The 22,240-nt window shown below is 49.1% G+C and overlaps 2 protein-coding genes across 2 annotated transcripts in view; one reads left to right on the top strand and one right to left on the bottom strand.

The window, feature by feature from the left end:
* NDRG1 (N-myc downstream regulated 1) overlaps positions 1-10,467 on the top strand; it is a 54,958-nt gene extending 44,491 nt beyond the window's left edge. The window contains exons 12-16 of the mRNA XM_059995221.2: positions 73-124; positions 1,351-1,398; positions 2,500-2,535; positions 5,694-5,745; positions 8,646-10,467. Of these exons, the coding sequence (XP_059851204.1) occupies positions 73-124; positions 1,351-1,398; positions 2,500-2,535; positions 5,694-5,745; positions 8,646-8,827 (370 nt within the window). The 3' untranslated portion in view covers positions 8,828-10,467. The remainder of the gene's footprint in view (positions 1-72; positions 125-1,350; positions 1,399-2,499; positions 2,536-5,693; positions 5,746-8,645) is intronic.
* Positions 10,468-19,415: 8,948 nt separating this feature from the next.
* CCN4 (cellular communication network factor 4) overlaps positions 19,416-22,240 on the bottom strand; it is a 28,281-nt gene continuing 25,456 nt past the window's right edge. The window contains exons 4-5 of the mRNA XM_060035311.1: positions 21,440-21,633; positions 19,416-19,715 (exon numbers count right to left, since the gene is read on the bottom strand). Of these exons, the coding sequence (XP_059891294.1) occupies positions 19,416-19,715; positions 21,440-21,633 (494 nt within the window). The remainder of the gene's footprint in view (positions 19,716-21,439; positions 21,634-22,240) is intronic.

The raw sequence follows: 22,240 nt of genomic DNA, 5'->3' as shown, positions 1-22,240 counted from the left end.
CTGGCAGGGCTGGGAGCATGAGAATCTCTCAGTGAACCTTGTGTTAACTCCCCCTTGTCTCCCTGCCCCCAGGTGTCCTGCTTTGTTGGTGGTTGGGGACAGTTCTCCTGCTGTGGACGCTGTGGTATGTAGAAATCAACCACTGGTTTCTGTGCTTAACTCAACGGTCCAATTTTAGTTACCTTGGTATGAAGTCTCCCTGCCCACCCTCTTCCCCTCCTCTGCTCCCCATCAGGGCAAGTGACATCTTCTAGATGCCATATTGGCCTTTGGTCAGAGGGTCCAGCCACCAGCCTCCTTCCCTGGTGACTGCCAGCCCTAGTTGCTTGGCAGTGGGGCCTCTGTCTCCTCTCCCAGGCCCCCTCACCTGCCTCCCATTGGCTTGTTTATACGGGCGTGTTTCTGCTTGGCTTCCTGGCTAGGAGACTGTCTGCGTGTTTGGGAATCAGGTGGAGCTTTCAGACCTGGTTGGAGCCTGATCCGTCTGGTGGGGCAGACAGGCATCTGGGGGGCGGGGCTTAGGAAAGGTTTTCTGGCTCGTTTCACCCCTTAATTCCCACCTGTGATGTGGTGGAGGCAAAACAGGACTCCATCTTTCCAACACCCCCATAGCCGAGGACACGGGAGACTTGGGGGCTAGTGGGCAGAGTCCTAGAGTAGTGACATGCCTTGTGCAGTAGGCTAGAGCAGGGTCAGCAAATGTTCATTTAGTAGAGACCTGGGGAATCCAAATGAACCATGAATTACTTGCAATCTAGTCCACTGGACATAATCATAAGATGCATCGATAAGGATATATTCTTTACATTAAGGGAGGTGATAATTCTACCATAGGCATTTTGAACATCACACGTTACGGGCGGGTATTTTGCCCACTTCTAGATGCACTTTTAAGAGGGTCATTGACAAACTGAAGAAAGAAACCATCCTGGTGGGTATGATTTCATTTGAAGAATGGTTGTTGGGACTGGGGTTGTTGAATCTGAAGAATTACTGGCAGCAGCTGGTGAAACAAGCCCATTCGTTTAGTAGCCGTTTCTGGAGCACCTTCTACATTTTAGCTCATCTTCACAACAGCCCTTTGAAAAAGATATTATCCCCATTTTATTGATGAGGAAACTGAGGCTCAAAGAAGTTAAGTAACTTGTCCAAGGTCACATAGCTAGTGATGGTAGGGCTGGAATTTAAAGCCACATCTGTTGAATCCCAAAGCCCACATTCTTTCTTCCATGACCGTAGGAATACTGGAGCTCCTGGTGATGGTGGCAGGGTGGCAGGGAGAGGGGGAAAATTTATGACTTTGGCTCCAGGTAGACAATTTGCAAATTTCTTCTCCCTCCTCTTGTCTAGGTGGAGTGCAACTCGAAACTGGACCCAACGAAGACCACTCTTCTCAAGGTACAGGGAAAATGATGGAGGGTTACATTTGTTCTCTCAGAAATCCCTAAGTTTCCTGCAAACTTGAGTTGTGCCTGATTATGGCAAAGCTGGTGGTCAGAAATCACAGAAATGGTGAATTAATGTGTCTGTTCACAAACATCTATTGGGTGCTGGCTGGTAACCCAAGGCTGCAAAGATGAGGGGATCCCTCTCTGGTACCCCAGGAGTTTACGGGCTGCCGGCCATGGTGCTCTGAAGAGGGATGGATAGGAATTGTGTGGGTGGGGCCTGATTCTAGACAGACTGTCCCCACTGCACCACCCTGCCCTGCTGAATGGGCCCCTGGAGTTCTGTCGCTGCATTCCCGTTGGGCTGAAGGCTGCCCCAAGTTAGCTGACCTTGAGGCTAGCCCTTGGGATTTAGTCTTGAGACTCTGGGCTGTAGGCTGGCCACAGCCCCACTCAGTCTCACCGAGACCTTCCAGTCCTATTTCCCCATCCTCACCTCGCTGCCCAAGTGCTCCAGAACCCTGGGCTTTGGATAAGTATTCACACATGCCTGGAATGGCTTTAAGCAGTGATGATGGCTTTGGGTTTGGTGATTTACTAGCAACTCTGGAAATTATAGCATTTACCAAGCGTGGCCAACCAGGAGCCCCGTCAGGCCTGAAGCCTTGAATCCTGCAGTTTCCTTCTGAGGGGTCTTTAAAGAGATTGTGTGTCCAGGGCCTCGTGCAGTGAATGCTTTCCGGTCAGACAGACCCTGGCGAGAACTTTGCAAGTTCCTCAAGTTCTCTCTGGCCCAGTTTCTGCCTCTAAAGTGGGACAGTCGTCCCTTCCAGGGTTTTGGGGGAGCAGAGAAATCATCTACGGGGCCTAGCACAGCGCCCGGCCTGTTGGAAGCTGCAAGTAATGGTTAACGCCGAGACGGATGGTAACCAAAGCAGGCGCGCCAGGTGAGGTGGGTGTTTCCCCACCTGTAACATGTCCAGGCCCCCCTCAGCAAGGCAGGCCCGGGGCAGGGCAGCGGGCAGAGTGGGTGCCCGTTTGGAGCTGGTCCACAGAGCCGGCATCCCCTCCACGTGAGGCCTTTGGCACTAACCAGCTTTCTTTCTCCCAGATGGCGGATTGTGGCGGCCTCCCACAGATCTCCCAGGTGAGTGACACCTGTCCCCGCTCCCCAGGTGGAGGGCATGTGCCTCTGGGACCCGTTACCCCCCTTTCCCTCACTGCCTGCTGGCCGCCCACTTTGCTGCTACATCTGATGACACATTTGGACCTGCTACCGTTTATAAAAGGTGCTTGCATGTCAGGACTTGCTTGGTCGTCCCCCAGAAGCCCCTGTGGAGTAGTTGATGCTGGCGTTCACAGGGGTGAAGGGATTTGCCAAGTGGACACAGCTTGGCAGTCGTGCATCAGAATCTAGGTGTGTCTGACCCCAAAGACCACAGGCTTCCGCTGGAGCCACAGGCTCCTGGAGCCCAGGGGCAAAGCAGGGAGCGCAGAGAGGAGCTGGACCAAAGGGTGTGTTTCTGTGTGTGTGTGTGTGTGTGTGTTTCTGTGTTTGTGTGTGTGTGTGTGTGTGTGTTTCTGTGTGTGTGTGTGTGCATGCACATGTGTATATGTGTGTGTGAGTGTGTATACATGTATGCATATGTGTGTATGTGAGTGTGTATGCATGTATGCATATGTGTGTATGTGAGTGTGTATACATGTATGCATATGTGTGTGAGTGTGTATGCGTGTATGCATGTATGCATATGTGTGTATGTGAGTGTGTATGCATGTATGCATATGTGTGTGCGTGTATGCATATGTGTGTGTGCGTGTGTATGCATGTATGCATATGTGTGCGTGTGAGTGTGTATGCATGTATGCATATGTGTGTGTGCACGTATAAACATATCAATCATTGTACTGTGTTTGCAGCACAATAACTGTCCCCTCCAAGTCTCCACCCATAAATACCACCCCCCAACCTAACAAGTGAATGAATTTTTTATCTCTTCTTATAATTTTCTATCAGTACAGTTTTGCACTCTATCTTACTATGAAATATTTTGTGCATTTTGGGTTGTCTTTTCCACCAAACTGTCCCCTAACCTTCTTTCTCCCTCCAGTCCTGAAAGGGACTTCAGAGCTTCGGTAATCCAGTGATTTCTCAATCGGATGTGTGCCTTTTTCTAGCTCTAGGTGCCCCCCCAGTCCTGACAAGTCCCGCTGAGCTCCCTGGGAGCCTCCCTTGCAGAGTGAGCGGCACAAGTGGCCTCGGGTGGCTCTCTTAACTTCTGTTTCCAGTGTCTCTCTCTGCTCCCACTGGCAAAGAACAAAATATTTTCAGCTTTTTATCTGCTGTTGTGTTTTGCCCAGTTGATAGCTGGAGTAGCCAGAGAAGGATGGGATGTCTCAGTTTCTAGAGGGAACAGATGGCTTTCCAGTAGAGCCCTGCTTGGATGTAAACAGGATTAATACCTGCACACTAGTGACTAGTTCATCCACCCAGCCCGCTTGACACTGCTACTGAGACAGTGCAGCAAAAGTTGGCTGCAGAGAAGGGGCGCCATTTTTCTTTCCACCTATACTTCCTTCCTCCCTTTATTCCTTTCTCTACTTGAAATGAGAGAAATCTAACTCTATCCTTAGTGAAAACACGTTTTATATGTCATGGCAGGAGCTGAGCTAGCCCAGGCTCCCAGGAGAGCAGCCCAATGAGGACCAGTAACTGTGTAATCCCTCCTCCTCCTGCCCTTGCAAGTTGGGTGTGTTTTTACAAAGGGCGTTCCCATCCTTCATTCCATTCAATCCTTGCAACAGTCTTTAGAGGAAGGAAGAGCATGCATTCTATCACAGTCACAGAAGGGAAACTGAGGCTAACAGATGGGAGAGATTGCCCTTGGTTACCCAGGGGAGCCGAGTTTGGGCCCAGATATTCTCCTTTCCAAGCCTGTCCTCTTGTTTCTGTCCGCCATGTTGAACACAGATGTCCCTGCAACTCTCGTCCCCTTCTTACAATCATCACGTGACCCCCAGAGGCCAATTGCAGCACAGGCTCTTCTTTAAATGTCATTTGGCTCTTTGAGAACAGCGGCAGGAGCTGGTGGAGGTGGGCAGGGACACTCCCTCCCCGATGACTGCTCACCAGTGAAATGAGAGGGTGTGAGAATAGACCCAGGACATTGCATTTAAGAGTTGGAATTAGGGCTTCCCTGGTGGCGCAGTGGTTGAGAGTCCGCCTGCTGATGCAGGGGACACCGGTTCGTGCCCTGGTCCGGGAAGATCCCACATGGCCGCGGAGCGGCTGGGCCCGTGAGCCATAGCTGCTGAGACTGTGCGTCCGGAGCCTGTGCTCCGCAACGGGAGAGGCCACAACAGTGAGAGGCCCGTGTACCACCAAAAAAAAAAAAAAAAAAAAAAGAGTTGGAATTAATTAGCCTGCGAATATGGCCTTCACCTCCCGTTTAGATTAAATTTTTGAGTGTAATTGGTAGAACTGGGTGTGTTCTCAGCATTCCCAACTCATTTTACTTAAAGTAGCCCAGTCGATTGATTTGTCTGTCCACCTATCCATCTATCCATCCATCCATTCATCCATTCATCTATTCTTCCTTCTTTGACCATCTTTTTCTTTCCTTCCATCCATACAGCCTCTCTTTTCATTAATCTATCCATCATCCTTCCTTCCTTTTTCCCTTCCTTCCTTCCTTCTTTCCATCGATCTTTTTTCGTTTTCATCTATCCATTTATCCACCATCCTTTCATCCAGCCAGCCAGCCAGCCAGCCTGCTACTGAGGCTGAGAGTAAACTGTTATGGGGTTTGGAAAGCCCTGGGTTAATATACAAGACCACTGATTAATCATAAGACCTTGGACGGATTATTTATCTCTCCAAGTCTGCTCAGCTGTGAAACATATATGAAGATGGTACTAACCTCATAAGGCCATTGTCGGGAAGATGAGATAATGCTGCAAAGCCCTTAGCACAGTGAGTGGCTATTACATTCTAGACCCTGAGTTGGACACATCACTTTATCCAATGATGTCTTCTTTAGAGAAGCCCTCAGGAGTAGGTGTGGCACTCTGCCCATATTTTAGAGGTGAGAAAACTGGCTCAGACAGGTCATGTAACTTCTGGTCAAAGCTAATTTTGGTCTCCATAAGTATCCCATAGTCTTTCCTTTCCTTTCGTGTTTTGTCCTATCCACCCGAGGTGGCCTTCTGTCTTGGGCCAAGCTCTTTAACGAAGGTGACCACAGGCACGGCTGCATGATCTGGACCTCTGGTGACTGACAGCACTTCCCCTCTTTTCTCTTGCAGCCGGCCAAGCTTGCCGAGGCCTTCAAGTACTTCGTGCAGGGCATGGGATACAGTGAGTATGGCCTTTCCTGGCAGGCGGTGGGTTGAAGGGCAGCTGTGGGAACTGGAACCAGGTTGGGATGAGTACAGTATTCTGTATCACCTTGGCCAGCTTCAGCCTTTTTGCAAACTGGGCAGGTCAGGGAAGAAGTATTTAGGTGTGTGGAGGATGGGCCCCAGGGCAGGGGTTCCAGTGTCTCCTCATACCACAGTGCCTCATTCTCCCTCCATTGTTGAACAGAAGCTGTTTCACACCAGGGAATGTTTTAAGGTTTAGGTGAGGATTATCCCTTGAGCACCAAGAAGACAACAAACAATGAGACCATGAAAATCTTTTAAATTTTGGTTACATTCTTTCTAAGAGACTTGCAGTGATGATGGCGATGCTGGTAAAATGGCAATGATGATGATGATGATGGTGGTGGTGGTGGTGGTGGTGGTGATGAAAGATTAATAAATCCTTTATTTTTTTCTTCTTTAATCATCACAGTAATCCTAGGAGATACTCTTATCCTCATTTACAAATGACGAAACTGAGGCTTTGAGAGATTAAGTAAGGAGCAGAGTGGGGATCTGCGAAAGTTCTTTGAAAACTGTAAAGCTCTGAACAAGTGGGTGATAAAGCCACTTACATTCAAGACAGAGCATGTCTTTGCTAAATCATTAGATGTGGGAATTGAAGGATAAATAGAAGCACAATTAAAGAACTTGGAGCTTCTCGCGTTATGATTATCGTTTATTTACAGACATTTATTCACAGACACATTTTCAGAAATGCGGTCCCATGACCAGGACAGACAACACCAAGTGTAAGCACACTGCTGGGCAGCAGCCACCGTTGGTATATGTTGGTGTGTCGGCCACGGTTCCGGCCCCGGTGTGGTTCTTTGGGTTCTTTGTCTGCTGCCTGGAATTATAATTCATGTGCCCACCTTCACAAGGAAGTCTGAGCGTCTCATCACTCCCCCCTCCTTTTTTTTTGCTGAGGCTTAAACCGTTTGCTCATTTAAAATAGTAATGTTATGTTTGGTCAACAGACTGCAATGCAGTCTAAGGTTGGCCTCAGCCGTCCTTAGTTTCTGGAGTGACTGAGAGTGGACGAGCCTGATTTACATGCTTCGGACAGGATCCCTGTCCCAACGTGCCCTCTTCCAACAGAAAACATCTGCTCGTGGGTCTCCTGCCTTTCCAGCCTCTCTCCCTCCGAGGAAATGTGCAGGCAAAGGCAGTAACTGGAGAAGGCCTTCATTTACCTTGCAGCCATGAATTGCAACTCGTTTGTCTTGGACCTGCCCTGGGTTTAGATTTCTGCTTTGAAAGTGCATTCTGGGGAGAAAGGAAGTGAAAGGCAGGCCTTGTTTTCCCCCCCCACATAAGCTTCTATTTCCAGAAAGCTGAAGCATCCTGCAGGTCGTAGGGAGAGACAGCAGAGCGAGCTGGAGGCATCAACTAAAGACAGAGTAGTCATTCATTTACTGAGTGTCTGCTCACAGCAGTGGGCAGAATGATGAGCCCCCAGCACCCATGACACCATGCTAGGGTCACCAGAGCCCCGCAAGGTCAGTAAGCCCCCAGATCTGGGGTCAAGAAACAGGGGCTCAGAGAGAATATGTGAGCAACAGATATAGGACTGATCCCAATTTTTCTCCAGATTCAGCAACTAGCTCTGTAAGAAGAGGATTCGGTACAGCAAGAATGAATTCTGTCTGTGGGTGTCTGCCACAGAAAGCCAACACCTGTGCCCACTGAGTGAACAGTGTAGCCCTTACATGCCTCTGTATTTATCAGCTGCCTCAGTGTGTGATATCCATTATTCAGTATGGCCTTGGCAATGACGCTTCAGTCGGGTGGTGTAGTACTTTCCCAGGGCTGCCATAACAAATCCCCACAAACTGGGTGGCCTGGAACAACAGAAATTTATTCTCTCACGGTGCTACAGTTCTAGAGGCTAGAAGTCCAAAATCAAGATGTGGGCAGGGTCACGCTCCCTCCAGAGATTCTAAGAAGAATCCTTCCTTGCCTTGTCCCAGCTGCTGGTGGTTGCCAGCAGTCCTTGGCTTTTAGCTGCATCACTCTGACCTCTGCCCGGTCTTCACATGGCTTCTCCCCGTGTGCACCTGTGTCTCCTCCTCTTAAGAGGAAACCAGCCATGGCATCAGAGTTCACCCCAACCCAGGGTGACCTCATCGTATCTAAATAGATCTGAAAAGACCTTATTTCCAAAGAAGGTTACAGTCTGAGGTGCCGGTGGACGTGAGTTTGGGGGGATGCCATTCCACCCAGTACAGGCGGGGCGATTTTTTGTCTTCATTCCACCTTGTAAGCCACCTGCTGTGTTCAAGGGCATTTTAAATCCTTTGGAAGGGACAGTGCCGTTGATAGCACCTGGGAGCTCGCAGGTTTCCTGGAGGGAGAGACGACAGCTGACCACTCTGTGTGGCCTTGGTTTCCAGTCTGTGGCGTGCGGGGATTAGCCTGGCCAACCTTGAACGTCCTCCCCGCTCTGGTCATTGTTGGCCTTACGGGGTGGTGGGCACACACCCCGGCGCTGCTACCAGGGCGTCAGTGGTAGTATTCCCATTTTATAGGGGGGGCCGGGGGCTCAGAGAGGGACACTCCCAAAGCCCCAGAGCTGGGATTCAAGTAGCAGGTAGCAGACAGAGCTGGGATTCAGACCAGCTGTGGGTTCACGCCGCTGTGGGATCGCAGCCAGTCCTTACTCCACCTGGGTCTTGCGCTCCACCTCTGTGGGCAGAGACAGAAACGATGCGGAGCCCAGCAGCCGGATGGCTGCGAGGATGGACAGGAGCAAAGGTGCCCAGGCGGGTGGGGCGCACAGCAGGCAGCATCCCCGGTGTGCAGGTGCTTCCAGCGCTGGCCCATCCCCTCACGGGTCTCTCTCCTCTCTCGCAGTGCCCTCCGCCAGCATGACGCGCCTGATGAGGTCCCGCACAGCCTCAGGCTCCAGCGTCACGTCCCTGGAGGGCGCCCGCAGCCGCTCCCACACCAGCGAGGGCGCCCGGCTGGACATCGTCCCCAACTCCGGCGGCCCCGGGAGCAGCGCAGGGCCCAACTCCACGGAGGTGTCCTGCTAGGTGGCCTTGGGGACGGCCGCCCCTGGACTCTGGGATCAATCGCTGTAGCTGCCCCTCCTCCGGCCCCTCCCCGCCCCTGCCTGCCAACCACATGTAGCTCGGTATTAATCCAAAGCTTATTTTGTACGAGTGAGCTCTGGTGAGGACAAAGTGAGATTGGGTTTGTGGAGGGCTCCCCTTCCGGCGAGGGCGGGGTGGAGTGGACCAAAGGGAAAGAAGCATCTCAGTGTCCTGTTTCCACTAGCGAGCGGCCTAGAGGCCACTGTCTTACCCTCCCTCAGAGACACCAAACTGCCAAAAACAAGAAACACAGAGCAAACACTTGATCAATCCAAGGCTAGGCTGACCTGAGCATCCTGGCGCGAAGGGACGTTTTGTTGGAAGCCCAGCCCACCTACTTCCTGTTTCCTTTCCAACTAAAGAAAAAACAGACCCAGTTTCTGGAAACCAAACCCCTTCTGATTTGGAGAGGGGGAGAGGGGGGAATGGTGGCGAGCTCTTTTAGCAAAGCCAAACAGGAAGCGGGGAAAGAGGTGGAATTTATGCAGCGGCTCCGAAGTGTTTGGAAGAGCAAATCTCTGTCGTGAACTTGAAGAAGTAGATTTTTAACGTCTGCGCATATATACACTTTCAGTGCCGATGCCAGAAGCCTGTTTTTCTGGCATTTTTTTAATGGACAACAGAAGCAGGTGACAAAATCTCCCAGTTTTTCAAAGAGACGGTCTTGGCAAACGTTTGGTATCGGGGGTTTGAGGCTTTGATTCTGCTGCCTGCCTCTTCCTCCACGTCACCTACTTCCTACCCCAAATACATGGACGAGTGATCATTTCATTCATGGGGAAGATCGTGTAGATTTGTAGCTGCTGCTTTGAAATGGAGGGCCGCGCCTGGCTGTGCTGCGTCTCCAGGCAGCGGCCGGGGGAGGGGGGCAGGGGCATTGAGGTGGGCTGGTATTTTTGGTTATTAGATGTAAAGGATTCCTCGTGGTTGTGATGGAGTCCAGTGCAGTTGTGATTTCAGTTGATCCCATCTGGTTCCCAGGAACCATGTGTGATTGAGTTAAATCTAGCTTCCAATCTTGGACAACCTGGGTTGAATCTGAACTTGACTGCCAAACATTTCTGACCTGGTGACCTTCCGGGATCTTCAGATAGAACTGTTCGCTCTTGTAGGGGGTGGGGATTCCCTTGGGGAGTGGTGGCCCAGAAGATGCAAGGATTCTGGAATGTGTATTCCATGGGCTTTCCTTCCCTCTCCCGCCTTCCTGCCCCTCTACCCTCTCGCTGAACCGGGTGGCATCACTGACATTTCTGGGCAACGTCAGCGTAGCTGTCGAGTTCCTGTACTACTTACTGCCTTTTGATTTTTACTTTGGCTAACCGTGGATCTTATAGGAAGTTTGATCAGAGTGAAGGGAACATTGTGAGTCAGCCGCCGGGGCCTAGTGGTTACTGGGAGGAATAGTCAAGCCTTCTAGGTAGCTTGGGGGGAATAATGACTCAGTTTACCTGCGACCTACCCCCTGGGAGGCAGAAATGGCTGAATCAGAACAAGAAACTGTTGTGTACAAGTCTTTCCAGAGGAGTTTCTTAATGAGATATTTGTATTTATTTCCAGACCAATAAATTTGTAACTTTGCAGTGGCTTGTGTTCTTTTCCTCCGCCTGAGAGGTCGTGCATTGGGATGGGTCTTTCTTACCTGGGGCTTCCTACCACGTGCCCCTCACCTTTGGAATTCTTTGCTTTACAGCATCCCTGTCCAGTAAAAATATAATACGAACCACAGATGTAACTTCAAATTTTCAAGTAGCCACATTAAAAAAGGTAGACACAAGTGAAATTAACTTTAATAATTTAACCCAACATATCCAAAGTATTATCACTTCAACATAGGATCAATGTAATTATTAAGGTCTCATGCATTCTTTCCTTCCTACTAAGAAATCCAGGGTGTGTTTTACGTCACAGCACATCTCAATTCGGACCAGCCCTGTTTCAAGCGCTCAATAGCTGAATAATACAGTGACAAGGGGATCAAGCTTTTCGACCTGTAATTAGAAGGAAACATCTTTTTCACATTTTATTTTTATTATAGAAAAGCGTGTGGAAAGACCACCCAGTGACAATCCCTGTAATGCTTCTGGCCCTTGTATTTAAAAAAAAAATGTAGACACAACAGGTTTCAGTACCACCTCCCATTTCTATTTAAAATTAGTTTAAAATTTTCAAAACAGTTGCAAAGATAGTACAGAGAGTTTCCATATACCCCACCTCCAGTTTCCCCTATTATTGTTATCATCTCATGATACTGCAGTGCATTGGTCACAGCTGAGAAATCAACATTGATAGATTACTATTAACTAAGCTCCCTACTTTCTTGGGATTTCACTAGTTTTTCCCTGTTGTCCTTTTTCTGTCCCAGGATCCCGTCCAGATACCAGGTTACATTTTGTCATCATGCCTGCTTTGCTTCCTCTGGCCTGTAAGAGATTCTCAGACTATCCTTGCTTTTGATGACCTTGACGGTTTTGAGAAGCCCTGGTGGGGCATTTTGTAGAATGGCCTTCAATTGAGGTTTGCGTATATGGTTTTCTCATGGTCCAGTTGGGGTTCTGAGTTTTTGGAATGAAGACCCTGGAGGCTCAGTGCCATTCTCATCACCTCGTGCTGTCAGCATGATGGGCCAACGTGATTGAACACGGATGAGGTTGACTTTGATCGCCTGGCTGAGGTCGTGTTTGCCAGGTGTCTCAACTGTTAAGTTACTTTTTCTGCTTTTCCATACTTGTTCTTTTTGTTGTTGGTGGTGGTGTTTTTTTTGCGGTATGCGGGCTTCTCACTGCTGTGGCCTCTCCCACCGCGGAGCATAGGCTCCGGATGCGCAGGCTCAGCGGCCCCATGGCATGTGGAATCCTCCTGGACCGGGGCACGAACCCGTGTCCCCTGCATCGGCAGGCGGACTCCCAACCACTGCGCCACCAGGGAAGCCCCATACTTGTTCTTTGGAAGCAAGTCCCTAAATGCAGCCCACACTTAACATCCCCCTCCTTTTTAAGCAACTATCTTACTGTTTATTATATTGGTTTTTTTCTTCGCGTACCTTGAAGAGTTTCTTAGCATAATTAGCTATAAACACTGTTGCAGCCTGCACCATCATGCAGCAAGTGCCTGGGCAGGGAAGGATGAGGTGACCGTGTGTGGTGTGCCCGTCAGGAAGGGTTTTAACGCATGAAATACAGCACATAACAGTGCAAAAGAAACCACTGATGGTGAAGTGTAGTTCTCCAAATGTTCCGATTGTGTGACGTTTCTTTATTAGTAAGTTAAATAGTGATGTGGAGGCAGGTCTCAATATAATTTCAAGGTAGTGATGAGCATCATAGCAGTTCGAGAAAACTGCCACAACTGTGGTAAGAAAAATACATGTGATTTCAGCTGGTGACATTAGGGTTTGTGGCCCACAATGCCACACTGCAATTAGAGATTAGTAAAAACAAAGATTCGTTTCCCCCCATCCAAGCACACGACCCCTGAATTTAACCCAGGGATCCCTGGTCCGAGGACCCGAGGTTAAGGAGCCCTGCTGTAGATGCAGGAGGAGGAGCGTGTAGGCTCATCCTTATTCTACATTCACAATAAGGGCCTTTTCCGTGACGGATCCTGTGTGAGGGTCAGGAGCAAAGGAAAGTCAGGCATAGAAGAGCCAGCGGGGAATCACCATGGCAGTGGGCGCACGTGTGGCGCAGAGACGCCCTGGACCTGCCACGATCAGCTCCCTGGAGCTCAGGCTTCCATCGAGAGAAATGAACCGTTGCAGGTGTTTGCATGTATCAGATGCTATTTAGAGATGGTTTGCCCAGAGGCTGTTTTGCCAGCTGGGGATCTATTTCTGTTTTCCTAGCTGCTTATTTTGGTTTCGATCCCCAGACCCTTGGGTGTCAGCAGCAGCTGGGAGACAAGTGTGCACCAAGACCAACCACGTGCAGGCTCTATAGGGGCAACAGAGGCCCATCTGCCACCTTCCTCATTCCGCTTCTCAGACACCACCTCACTATCGGTCACTGGATGGGTCCCTAGATATAGCTTAAATCCATCTTGGGCTTCTCAGGCTGCATGCAAACCCTTCAACTGTGTTCCACATGGAATCCAAGGGCAGAGGGGAAGCTTGGCCTTATGGGTTTGGAGATGGGTTAGGGAGGGGGCCTAGTGAGCAGATGAGCCTCCTTCTTTCTAAGCACAGATTTCCCTGCATCTCTAAAGCATAAAACGATGGGATCCTTGACCTTCTGGTTCTTGGACCTGGAACTAAATGGGTCTTTGTGTCTTTCAAGGGTAAGAATTGAATGGGACCAGCTTGATTCAAGTGTCCAGCCGCTGTCCAATCAACTATGAGCATAAGAGCATCTCGAGATAACTGCCACCATTGTGATAATATATGTGATTTCAACTGGTGACGTTACGGTTTGTGGCCCACCTTTAGGTCGGAGGAGATGCTACATTGTAATCAGAGGTTAGTTCACACTACTTCCATCCCCTCCCTCACATACACACGGCAGGATTCCGAGTAGTTGGTGCAGCTGTAGCCGGTGAATTGCTATGTGCTTTGCCATTAAACCCACTGACAGCCAAACTCACTGTTGCAGGAAAGGCCCTTCCTCATTCCTGCTCTGAGAAATTTCCTGAACACCCCGCCCTCCCCAGGAAGCACTGACCATGTGACCTCGTGACAAGGGCACCCTGCAGAGAATGCATCACTAATAATAGTAATATGTAGCGTTTATTATAGTTTCTTTTCCCTTTTTATCTTTATCTGCTTCACAGATAAGAAAGCCAAGACTCACAGAGACGAAATGGCTTGTGCAACGATTTCTAAAATGGATTACGTCCCTCTGGTCTGGAAAACAGTTGGCTGAGAACGTGACTAATGCAGCCACCTACTGCCGTCTTGGGACTGTAGAACATTGGTTAGTTCCTGGGACTAATAAACTGGAGGACCTTGCGGCTTTTACTGCCCATGGGGACATCTGTCCCTCCATTCAGTAGTCCCACCCAGGCGGTGACCAGCCTTTACCGTATCTTTCATCTGGTTCTTAATTCTTCTGTCTCCTCCTTCGCTGGCAGGCTGACATTTTTCTCATGGCCATCAATAAGCCAGGTTTAGCAGCTTCCTTTTCCTCTTTATGGAATGGACTAAGAAACCCACTTTCGCTAGTGGTGTGTGAAAAACAAGATTTAGCATGGAGATCTGGAAACATTCTTTACAGCATATAATATACGAAACCATACCTGGGTTTGGTGCCAGCCTTTTCATCTCCTTAGAAATCATTTTTGCTCAGTTCTACATTGGAAAGAGCCCAGGTTCAGCTGGAACTGGGACCTCTGAATACATAGGATGCTTCTGCATCTTCATTTCATCGGTGGAGGGTGAGAGAGAACAGTGGCTTCTCTGCTATATGCTTTCTAGCCTTCATAATAAAATGCTCTGGCCATTTTCCCTGAATCCCATTTTCCCAAAACTTCATCCACCTGATATCATCTGAAATCCTTCCCAGAGTCCACACATGCACCTTAATTGGAGGCATCCATTGGACTCCACGATCTGAATTCCAATTTTGAAAAAAGTATGTTTCAGGATAGAAGTGTACTTGGAAATGATTCATGGGGCAATTATTTTTGTCCTGGAATGGATTCTGCCCTAGACTTTATTATAATAACATAACGTGTTTTGGGTTGATGAGGGGGATTTAGCGGGAAGGTATCAAGTGCATCATTCCCTTCATTTACTCAGCCATCTGCACACCTGTTCAAAGAGCTGAGCGTGTGCTACGCACAGCACTGGGTTTGGGAGACACAGAAAAGTACGGCACCCTTCCTGCCTTCAAGAAGCCGGGGGCTTAATCAAATTACAGCATAAAATGAAAACATAAAAAGTTAAGGGATCGAGAAGCATAGGATGGAAATATTAAAGCATTCAACTGAATATCGGTGACACGTTTCCTTTACCTTTGTGATAGGACTGAAAATATGCAGACACAAACACTGACTTCAATTCTTACCATCGCCTTGCGGGTTCTTCCCAGTTCATAAGGAAACAGACTCAGCTAAATAATAGATGCGTTTGTTAAGTGCTTGCCACGTACCAAGCGCTATTCTAAAGCTGGTCGTGCATTTTGGTTATCACATCATCACCCCCACGAGGAAGGTACTGTCATATTTTGCATTTCACAGCTGAGGACGCTGAAGCACAGATCGGTTAAGTGAGGAATTCCAGTAAAGAATAAAAGAAAGGTCCGCCGGCCTCCCGAAGTCAGAACTGGTCCCACTGCGTCCTGCAACCCTCCTTATACTTCATTTCACTCCCCTTGGTTCCCAAGGCAGCTGGCAATGGACCTCTATCCACCCATCCCTCCATCCATCCAACCCCTGCTACCCAGTCCCTGACACGTACGAGGCTCAGAGGATGCAGTCATGGTCTCTGACCTCCAGGTACCCACAGGGCGGTTGGGGATATAAAAAGGCATGGAATAAATGAGTAAGTGAATGAATGCCAAATGTTCATTTTATATTTACATGAGATGTCTTCCGGCCTGGACACATTTGTACCCCTGGTGTTTTCTACATGCCAGAATTCATGTTTCTCAGTGCATTTCCAAACTTTTAGCTATTTTTATTGTCATGTATAAAATATCTGGGACCTAATTTCCACCAGCTGCACATTTATTGAACGTGTTCAATGTTCCATCATTGCCTCATAATAACTGAATATACAAGAAATTCACCCAGTCCAGTAAGTCACTTTGCGGATGATATATTGCTTTAAGGCGAAAAGCTATGAACAGGGAATTTGAGCAATGAAAACCCTTCACATTAAATAAACACGTTCCGTGCTACCCAAATCATGAGAAAAATGAGGACTGTTGTAAAACATGACAGATTGCCCAAGTGCTACTTCTCCGCTATTGGGAAATTCCAAGACATTTCTTCATATGTATTTTGTAGTCCCCAAAATGGCAGTAGGGATACTTAAATATTAAGTCATAGTCTGAAAACAGACACACACACACACACACACACACACATACATACAACACCTATGTGTACGTGCAGAAATACACAGCTGGCCATTCTGACCATTCATGATTCCCAGCTGTGCAGGGTTATCATTGCAGTTACTTTGGATCAAGGTAAGTCTTTAAAAATCAGTGACCTGATTCAGTATAATAGTCACAGGCTACATTACCTCCCCACGATCTCTAGGTATACACAGTACTTACAATGTCAGTGAGAGTCTAGACAATCATATCACTTGAATCGACCTTCTTTGATCACTCTCTGAATCCCTTTCAAAGTTAAAATTGCAGCTATTGTCAGTAAAGCACGTCTTGTGCCTTTTGATTCGGACGTCAGACTAACCTTGGTGTGCAATCCTGGTCTGTAATTCATTAGCTGGTAAGACATTGAGCAAATAACTTAACCTCTAATAGCCGCAGCTATCTTATTTCTAAAATGGGTAAATGATAATAAGGCCATATCTCATAGGTTTGCTCTGAGGATTAAATAAGACACTGCAGTAAAGCACCCAGTATAAGGCCTGGTAAGTGCTCAACAGATGCTAATGATAAGGTTTAGCAAGCATCGGTGGTTCAGTAAATTCAGGTTTCCTCTTTCCCCTACACACCTACACACACACGAGATGTTCACTCCAAGCACCTACATGAATTTCTTCACCAAAAGTTGACAAATCTTTAGCATACCTTTCCCTTCCCCCAGAACACGGGGTCACAGAGGACTAGAGTGGCAAGCTTCCTGCTCTATTTGAGCCCCCCGCCAACGTGACACTCCGATAGGGCTCATTCAGGCTCTCCCCGGAGGCCTCCCCAAGAGCAAGGAAGAGTGGAATAAGCTGGGATTTGGGTCGCTACTTTGGGAGGCAGATTTCCCAGCCTCTTTGAGTCCCAGACTTTCCATTTATAAAACAGGCAAGAGATGCTTCCTCAAAATCGCTGTGATGATTAGTACTATAATTCAAAACTTAAGAGCGCTTGGTACCAAGCAAGCACTCTAAGTAAAGGGACAGCTTTTCATTATGATTATTATTTGTAACTTTTACTGACTCAGGGCACACCACGGCTGGGCCCATAGCTCCTTCCCCACGACTTCAAAACACGGGGCTGAGACGTTCCGTCTGGGGCCTGCATAGGACAGATCCATTTCTCAAACCGGAGCATTCCGGCCACGCCATCCCACCCATTCCCAGGATAAAACCCCCAATTCCACCAAGCAGGCTTCCTAGGATCTTGGAAGCCATGCTCACTTTCCCAAACTGGGAAGCAAATTCAGTAAGAACCTAGCTCTTGGGTGTCTGCTGAATTTCAAATGGGGTCAGCGTTCATCTAGTCTTTGTAGCTTGTAGGTGGCAGGTGATTTCTACGAAAATCCAACATGTTCCATGAAGACTCAGAGAAGAGATTATTCATGGGATAAATTCTCTTCACACAGGAATTCTTCTTTTGTTTTGTTTTTTTTCCAATAAAAATGTACACTTCTTTCAATAGTAAATGTCTTTCTACGGCATTTAAGACTTGGCTGATAAAAATCGGATTGTCATGTACCTTTGGAAGAAAGAGATCTTCTGAATACAAGTAGGAACATGTACACAATTTCCTTTATTCATCAAATACACATTGAGCACCACTGTATGCCTTGCATCGGGCATTCCGGAGGTCACCGTTAAGGAGGGCACATTCTCAACCCTTCTTCCCTGTCTAGGAATCCCACCCACAATTCGCCACCCAGAATTCCCTCATGAATAACCGCCCCGTCACTCAGTCTGCAGCACTGGGTAACAAAATCATCTTCAAACACACATGAGAGCTGGTTCAGATCTGAAGGAGGGAACGATCTGTAGGGGATTCAATGGATTTTGGTTTAGCCCAGATTCTGTTTGACGCTTAGGCACGTAAATAATCTGAAAGTCAGACACTCTCTTCTCTTGTGAAAAGAGCCAGAGAGACACCAAGAAGAAGCAAAAATGATGCGAGAATCGCCTGTCCTGACATGTTTTCCTGCTCTGACACATTTGGAAGCTCTAAAAGTAGAGGGAAAAGATGGGTTATAGAGTCACTTCAACTTGGATTTGCATTCCGACTCCTCCACTGGCCATCTGGGTGACTTCAGTCAAGCTCCCTTCCCTTTCTGAGCTTCTGTTTCACATTTGTAAGAACAGAAATAGTAACGGCACTTTTCAACACGGCCTCGAAGTTTCCATGAGCTAGTGTTAACGGTTACGTACAGCACTGAGAACAATGTCTGACACATAGAAGGTACTATATAAAAGAATTATAGCAGTAAATATTTATATTTTACTAATAAAATAAATAATAGCCTCATTTCCATTAATAGCAACTTTCTCTTCCTTTTGTTGAATAGCTTCAAGCCCTTTCAGCTTTTCATCCCTGTTAAATATACTTCTGTTTTGAAACAACTGGTTAACCTCTGTCTTTGTACCAGAACCGGGTTTTACGGGTCAGTAGACCCCCAGTCTGTGAAATGGGTCACTGAGGCAGAAAGAGACATGTCCTGGGCCCAGGGACCCTTGCCACCCTAGGCTGATGCAGACTGGACCCACTTCTTGTTTCTGAAACCACTTCTTGGTTTGACCCACACTCACGCTGGACCCAAGGCTCCCTAAGAGCACAGGAATGTCACAGGGCACCATTCTCAGGGGTCAGAGACATCACCCCAGGGGACTCCACCAACTCTCACGAGCTCCCGTGCAGGGAGAGGATCCAGAAGTGAGGAGCCCGGCCAATTGCCCAGCACTCTGCCCTGTCCACGAGCAGCAGATTCAGTGCTGGAGTCAATCGCTCCTTCTGACAGTTGGCGGACCTTGCTCTGACCCTGGAGTATTGACTGGGGACTTCTCCCAGGAACAAGAAGGACGTTTATCGTCTTGCATTTCTGACTGGGATGAACCCAATGTACACCCCTCACAGGGCAGGGGTGAAGAGAAACCTGACCTCAACAATGCCCGGAATAATGGATACAACTGTTCATTAAAAAAACCAAACCCAAACAGCAATTCACCTCACTTGGCAAATGCTGGGTGACCTCGGGAGGCACAATCTTTGGAATGAGAGACACTTTGGTGTGCGGTGGTCACAACCGTCGATCGGAGTAGCTCTAAATCCCATCTATCCTTCTGAATGGACCCAGAGAGCCTTACGATTTGGTATTTAAAGAAGGAATTAGTGACACTGAATGCCTAGCTGATTCTGTTCCTTGAGACTTGGGCAAGATCCAGCCAGACGTCCAGTGACTTGGACAGGCCGGACCAGCCTCGGGTACCGACCAGAACGGCTGGAGACTGGCACTTTCCTTGGAGTGTGCGTGGAATTGTCCAGGAGAGCACCCATTGTCTGGGCTTGAGCGGCACCACGATGGGTGCTTTGGGCGGTCGGAGACAGGAAAGGGGGCCACGGGTCCGGATCAGGGTTAAGGTGGACAAAAGAAGGCTCAGTGTGGGCCTCAGAAGGCTGCCTGCTTTACAAGCATGGGGCCAGGCCTCGAGCTCGTGTTTTGTGCCTGCCTAATTGGCAATTTCTGAGAAGTCAGGGTAGGAATCCAAGTCGGCAAAAATATCGTTGGGATTCCGACAGCTCAGGTTGCAGAAGCAAGCATTAATCCACAGGGCCTGGCGGGAGAAGCCAGGCCCGTCGGGACACTGGAAGGAGATGTCGATGGTTTTGGACTTGTAGGGGATGCAGCACCTGTTGTCCGTGCAGACCCCACAGTACTTGGGCCGGTACGAACGTGTGCTGGTGCAGCCGGCCAGTGTAAAGTTCACGGGCGCTTCTGGCTGGTACACGGCCAGACACTTCTTCCCTTCCTGCAGGAAAGGAGGTTTCAGTTGAGATGCTCAGAGGATCAACAGCCACTTTCTTCCCTCCAAGCCCTCAATTCTTCCCTTTTCACTCTCCACGCGCTCCGCCTCCCTTTCAGATTTGCGGCATCTTCCAACTGGGAAGGATCACCCCGAATACAGCAAGACCCAGTCATATTACGCAGGAGGAAACAAGAGCACAGGAGGGGGCTGCCTTGCGGTGGTGGTACCTCTCAAGCTGCAATTTCCTTTCTCTCCTGTGTTCCTGCCTTGCCAATGCCCAGTCCCTGGTCAGTTTCACTAACACGGAATGCCTTTGCGGCCGCTTTAGCCCATCAAGTACCCCTCGCTGGTTAGGGGCAGAACCATCATGGCCTCCCTGACTGGGGGATGCATTTTACCCTAAACTCTGCTCCTCCTCTGCCTCTGACAGACTCTCCCACACACCCTTTCCATGCAATGGATTCATTCACAATCCACGCAACTGGATTGCCATTATCCAAAGGGAGCTCTGTCTCTCCACCGGGCTGTGGGCCACTCGAGATGGGGCTCCTTCTGTGTCCCTGCAGTCTAATTCTGTGCCTGGTGCATAGTAGGCACTTACTAAACTCACTGAATGAATGGTCGTCGGGGTCTACTCTGTACCGGCACCATGCCAGAAACGGAGGTAGAGCAGATCCAGGCGATGTGGGGTGGGTCTGAGGCTTGTATGATTGATCTGAGAGCTCTCTTAGGCACAGAATTATGGAAATGAACTTGGGTGGAAAGCATGAGGCAACAGCACGGGACGTGGATTCGTTTGGTGGTGAGCCCACCCCTACCTCGCACGCACCGTGCATTCACCCAGCTTAGGACTCTCTGTCCTGTGGCTGGTAAATTTCCCTCCCATGCTTTCGGTTAAGAGATGTTTGCTGAGTACCAAGCACCAAGAATACAAAGGCTAGTAGGGCAGGGGAAATTCAGAGAGGGAAAAGAGACAAGGGGAGGAACTGTGGGAAGCTAGGCTATCTCGCCTGCTGGACAACCCTCTCCTCAGCATCCCCAAGAAACCAGCAGTGCTCCCCAAATGGAATCAGTGCCGAGTTTTTCTTTCTCTTTATTTTTCACATGACACCAAGGCAGATGACCAGTCCTAAGGCGTTAGCAAGGAGGTCCTGGGTTAAGCAAATCAGATCCGTTTCTAACTCCAAGGACTGGGTCTTAGTCTCCTGTGGCCACTACACCCTTGATCCTTTATTTTAATTATCTTTGACTCTCAAAGCTGGAAGGGATGTCCGAGATCATTTCTGGTGTTTTACCAATGAGGGGACTGGGGCTCAGAGATGCAAGGAGGTTGGCCATAGTCACACAGAGTCAGCAGCAGATGGGCATTTGACTCCAGCAGTCCTGAGTCCCGTTGTCCCCTACCGCCCCGTGTGGCTGTCACGTGAGTGGGGGCTGGCCCAGGAGCAGTCAGTGAGGGGTCCTTGGAATCACCACAGGAGAGCACTTCTGAGGGACCCTGGGATCTCTCCAGAGTCACCTTGATTGTAATAACACGGTCACCACTTCCACTGAGTGAAATTCACAACCCACCAACCCAGTGACACATGTTATCCCAAGAAACTGCTACAACGTGGGCTTAATTATTATACAAACGGCCCCCCACAAGCAAGCTCAGGAGCCGGGCTCAAAGCCAGGCTTGTCTGTTACGCCCAAGACACCTGCCCCACCCTGGGAGGCGGACCCACCTTGACGTGTGGCCAGAGGTCCACGTCACACGGCCGCAGGTTGCAGAGGCGACTCTCCTGCTCAGGCCAGCACCGGGCATTGATGTTGGAGATGCGCGTGGAGACCCCCAGGCCGCAGCTGGCGGAGCAGGGGCTCCAGGGGCTGCTGTAGGCTATGCAGTTCCTGTGCCACGGCTCTACCTCATCCATGGCTGCTGCGGATGGGAACCAGATGCCCTGTCAGTTTCCAGTCTCTGTCAGCCCCCAATTCCTGTCGCCACCGCCCTAAGGGCTGGGGTCCCTGAACCTCAGGCAGGACAGAGGTGGGCTGTCCCTCAGCACAGAGGGCAAGTTGGCTTCAGCACAGTTTCCCAGGGAGAGGAGGGCTGTTCTGAGCTCCTTACACCTCTCCGGAGGGAGGACCATCTTTAGAGACAGGTGGACCTAAGTTCAATTCCTGCTTGAGCACCGAGAGGCTGTGCCCCTCTGGGCCTTAGGCTCTTCACTAGAATAATAACATCTGCCCTGCAGGGCTAGTACGGCAATAAAAGGGTCCAGATACTGACTGAGTACACATCAGGCATCTGCAAGGGGCTGGGAATAAAAGGTTAAAAGACACTGTTCCTGCCCCTGCAGAGATTATGCTATGCGGGAAAGGTCAAAGGGAAATGCCCGCACTGTAGTACCAGCATTTCATCTGGGCGATGCTGTGGGCATCGTGGTTAAGGGGACACACAGGCTTCAGAGGCAAATGGCCTGGGTTCAGCTCTGAGCACCACCACTTAGTAGCTGGATAGCTTCCAATAAACTAGCTCCCACCTC

Source organism: Delphinus delphis, chromosome 17 (genome assembly GCF_949987515.2).
Source record: "Delphinus delphis chromosome 17, mDelDel1.2, whole genome shotgun sequence".
Lineage (NCBI taxonomy): Eukaryota > Metazoa > Chordata > Mammalia > Artiodactyla > Delphinidae > Delphinus > Delphinus delphis.
The sequence above is the reverse complement of the archived record's forward strand: the minus strand, read 5'-3'. Positions and strand labels throughout refer to the sequence as shown.